This window comes from Poromitra crassiceps (genome assembly GCF_964638095.1).
Source record: "Poromitra crassiceps genome assembly, chromosome: 10".
NCBI lineage: Eukaryota > Metazoa > Chordata > Actinopteri > Beryciformes > Melamphaidae > Poromitra > Poromitra crassiceps.
The window spans coordinates 23,893,036-23,897,576 of record NC_139631.1 but is presented as its reverse complement, the minus strand read 5'-3'; the positions used below and the strand labels follow the sequence as shown (position 1 = coordinate 23,897,576).

The window sequence follows — 4,541 nt, the reverse complement described above, 5'->3', positions numbered from 1 at the left end:
TTCAAGATATTCCCATGCTTGGGATTCGGTTACGCAGGACTAGGCTCTGGGAAACTGATGTTAGTGAGCACAAACATACACAAAACCCAATCACTTATCCATAAAACACAACAGATGGTTTCACTCACCACTTTCAACGACAAACTCATTTGTGATGGAATAATGCTATGTTCCCACCTGCTATAGGAGACAATACTCAAAACACTCTTTATCCACTCACAAAGTTTAGTAACTGTTTATTATCCGGGGACTATATATATATTATATATATACTCCCCATACATGTAATTAAAAGATTTGTTTTAATTAAGGTGCTTTCTACAGACTCAAACATACATCATCGCTGAGAGAATGTTGATACAGCATGTTTGAGACTTAAAAAATCACTTGTCTTCTGATAAGCGGAGTTCAATGCTTGAGGAATAAAGACCAGCAGATGTAAGGCATGATTGCAATCAAAGGTTAGCTGAGAGAGCACATACGTGTCATAGGTGACATCACACATGACATCTTCCAGTGGCAGTCAGATACAACTACTTCAGAGGTCACCAAACGGTCATCAGTCAACCTTCTGCTAATATAAGCTCACATAACGTCAATAATACCATCAGAGGGGAAAAGGCAGATTGCTGTCAGAAACAGGTTGTTTACTTTACACTAAAGGGATATTCCACTAATATGTCGACGGCACATTTTTTGTTCTTTTCTGCTGATCTGACCATTTATAAAAACCCAGATTCAGATTTTTAACAGAATATACATTGTACGTGACTATTTTTGATGGCACTCAATGAGTGTTCAGTCTTGGGAGGAAAATGGTAGTGTACAGAAGTACAACCGTTAGATTTATGAATATCCGTTTAAGGTGCGTTAGGCGTGTAAACATTGTTCTAAACCATTTTTGATCACACAAATGGCCCCGCCCCTTGTTGAATTCATGACAAGACGGCATTGGAAACAAATGTCAGGGTAAAAGCTGGTTAGTTAGTAAGGGGAGAGAGATACTAGGTGATACTCTGAGGGGGCAAATTTCTCCTGTACTCATATTCCACATCATCTGAAGAACTGGCATGACGTTCACAAAGCACCACTTGCTATATTACAGGACACAGTCATAATCTTGCAGCATTTCAGCTGAGTGGGTATAAAAATATAGACATTTGAAACCCTGAATATATGTTATATGTGATTTTTTTGCAACGAAACAAGACAAAATTTACAGCTGTCCCACTAAGTGTATACACTTGCTTTTTTAAATTCACTCCCACCTAAAAATGCGTTCTTGCATTACCCTTGGGGGGGGGGGGGGGGGGGGGGGGGGCTTAGACACATTTCACCACAGAACACAGAATGGTCGATTCGAATTGTCTTTGTCGTCATCAACAGTCTATATCCAACATTCCTTTATTAATAGACTAAAATTACTCTGGATGTGTGACACAGATTTACTCGAGAAAGATAGAGAGATAGAGAGGAGTGTGTGTGTGTGTGTGTGTGTGTGTGTGTGTGTGTGCGCGTGTGATGACATTACATCAACATGTCTTTGTGATGCCTGGCTATGTGCTGGCTCTTCTCTGAAGGCCTCCTAAAGCCCTTGGTGCAGTAGTCGCAGCGGTGCGGGTAGTCCTTGGTGTGGATAGAGATGACGTGGCGTTTGAAGCCAGAAGCGTCCGTGCTGTTATACTCGCAATACTGGCACTGGTAAACCTTTCTCCCGCTGTGCGTCTTCATGTGCTTCTTCAGCTCCGCCGGCTGCCGGAAGCCTCGTCGGCATCGCTTGCACTTAAAGGGGAGGTCCTTCGTGTGCAAGGACAGGATGTGGCGACTCAGGGTGAAGGTGTCCGAGGCGGTGAAGTTACAGTGCCGGCACTGGTGAACCTTGTTGCCGCCCTTGTGCGTCTCCGCGTGTTTCTTCAACTCCGAGGGCCGGTGGAAGCCCTTCTCGCACACGTCACACTGGTGGGGGAAGTCCTTGGTGTGCACGGAGATGATGTGTCGCTTCAGGTCACTGGAGTTGGTGCTCTTGTGCTCGCAGTGCGGGCACTGGTGGGTCTTGTGGCCTTGCACCATCTCTATGTGACGCTGGAGCTCCCGCGCGTCGGCGTACGCCTGCGGGCAGTGGCTGCACTTGAAGGGCAGGTCGGCGCCGTGCTTGCTCTTGATGTGAGTCTTTAGGTTGGACTGGTCGGCGCAGCGGAAGTCGCAGTGCGGGCAGTGGTAGGGCTTCTCGCCCGTGTGGGTCCGCATGTGCTTCTTCAGCTCCGACGGGTGACGGAAGCCCTTGGCGCATTCCACGCACACGTGAGCAAAGTTCTTACTGTGCACCGCCAGCAGGTGGCGGTTGAGCAGGCCCTGCTCGGCCGTCTCGTACTCGCAGTACTTGCAGTGGTGCAGTTTGGGCTCGCGGTCCTTGACGATGAGCTTGTCGGAGCCCAGCGGGCTGGACTCGTGGTAGCGGCGTGCGTACTCCGTGTACTCGGGAGAGCGCTCGCCGCTGTGGTGGCTCAGCAGCTTGTGGCTCTCCAAGTGGTTGTGGAAGTTGACCTTCTTGTTTGTGGTGAAGTCGCAGTCTGTACACTGGTACTTCTTCTTTAGCAGGTGGTCCGGGTGGTTCTTCATGTGGCATTTGAGGAAGCCTCGTGAGCGGAACTTCTTCCCACAGATGTGGCAGGGGTAGACGGTCAGAGGCATGCCGTCTGGGCCAATGATGACAGCTGGGACAGAGAATGGATAGCATGTATTAGTTTATAATACTGTCAATGACATTTTATAAACTTGTGTAAAACTCTCACATTTTCACCAAATGATCAAAACCATAATAGAAAAAATTTTAATTTTGGGGACAACCAGACAGTATGTGGAATGTTGCTCTGTCCTGCAGTACACGAATAACTGACAATTTGTAAAGCCATTCCCATCATCAAACAACCTTCGACATCAACCGCTATGTTTAACGGCTGTTCATACCAGTCTGACACTGTTCATACCAGTCTGACACTGTTCATACCAGTCTGACACTGTTCATACCAGTCTGACACTGTTCATACCAGTCTGACACTGCCGCGTTTCTCCCTTCTTCTTCTTCTTCAGCGGCTTGGGTTTGAGGGCCCGGTTGGCGCCCAGTCCCTCTCGGATCTGCAGAAAAGGCGTGGCCGTGCCATTCTTCACTGAATCAATGGTGTTGCCTGTACAGAGATATCAGTTCACAATCAGCAGCATATAAAAACACCTCTCATCGTGAAACCTGCTTGTTCTATGATACTTCACGATATAAAAGTTGTGTACATCCAAGCCATGATTTTTTTTACCATAAGAATTTGCCCAGGACACGGGCACAAACATCTTGTTGTTTAGGGAGTCATCTAGCTGGACTTCCTGCGCTGTAGCCTCCTCTTCCTGATCTACCACCACCTCCATATACACCTGCTCAGCCATGTCTCTTTCATCTAGAAAGCCACAGAGACAAGCGGTTTAACACCCTGATTTACCAGCACTCAGTGGGACCTGGCTGACCAAGTGTCAAATTGAAAGTGTTTTGATCAGGGAATTGTCTCACAAGAGTACGTACTGATGTCATCATCATCATCATCATCATCCTCATCACTGTCGTCGTCGTCCTCCTCCTCTTGTTTTATATGGTTCTTGACTGCCATGTACACCATCTTGTCGCGGCCAACTCCCAGTCTGCCTGAAGATGCAGCCTCCAGGTCAGGGTGGCCATTCTGGTAATCATCCTCGGTTATTACCTCTGTCCCCCCTGGAGAAAGAATGAAAAAATATATATATTTATTAGTCAAAGCCATGATTCACAGTCAAAGCCATGATTCACAGACACTTGTTCAGGGAAGTATGTCAACATGCTGTACCAGGGCAGACACAAAACCACTGCCTTTTTCGTTGTTGATTCGCCTACAGTTAGAAAAATAAAGTGTTTTCTCTTTTTTGCTCCTCGGCAATCAACATATTGTCCTTAGCCTAACTGCTATTAAATATGTATCTAAACATCCAGCATTTATGATCGAAACATCTGCATAAAAAAATGACAGGCGGAGGATCCTTGCAGACATTTAAAAAAATCTGTCAATTTGACGTTTCCTTGTTAGTGGAAGAAAACACCTGGCAGAGCGGTCTTCTGGTAAATCCAGCTTGCATAATCTGCCCAGCAGAGCTTCATTTGAATAAAATATCAACTTGTAGATTTGGTTCCGCCTGCAGTTTGGTGGAAGACAATATGCAGATGACAGGTGACAGGTGAACCCAGGATGACAGGGGAACCCAAAAGAGTTTTTTCAACTGGAGGCGTTCAGGGCGGCGGGCGCATAGAGCAGAAAAATGTGAGGCGCTCAGCAATGCAAAAGCAGTGAGCAAAATACTTCACTCTCATTGAAAACACACACAAAAAGGCCACTCCAGGCTGCGTAAATACACTTTGTCTGATCGGAGTCTTAAGCCCAATTTATGCTTCGTCTGCCGACACTTTTGAAATGGTCGCCGACAGAAATGAGGACTTGAATCGACACTTTCAAGTGTCTGCGAGCAGT

General features: G+C 46.5%; 1 protein-coding gene across 1 annotated transcript in view; it reads right to left on the bottom strand.

Moving 5' to 3' along the window:
• Positions 1 to 1,301: 1,301 nt before the first annotated feature.
• Positions 1,302 to 4,541, bottom strand: part of LOC310784328 (zinc finger protein 711-like) — a gene marked incomplete at its 5' end in the record, with an annotated part of 3,674 nt that continues 434 nt past the window's right edge. The window contains 4 exons of the mRNA XM_083645344.1: positions 1,302 to 2,714; positions 3,048 to 3,185; positions 3,309 to 3,446; positions 3,569 to 3,757. Of these exons, the coding sequence (XP_083501470.1) occupies positions 1,528 to 2,714; positions 3,048 to 3,185; positions 3,309 to 3,446; positions 3,569 to 3,757 (1,652 nt within the window). The 3' untranslated portion in view covers positions 1,302 to 1,527. The remainder of the gene's footprint in view (positions 2,715 to 3,047; positions 3,186 to 3,308; positions 3,447 to 3,568; positions 3,758 to 4,541) is intronic.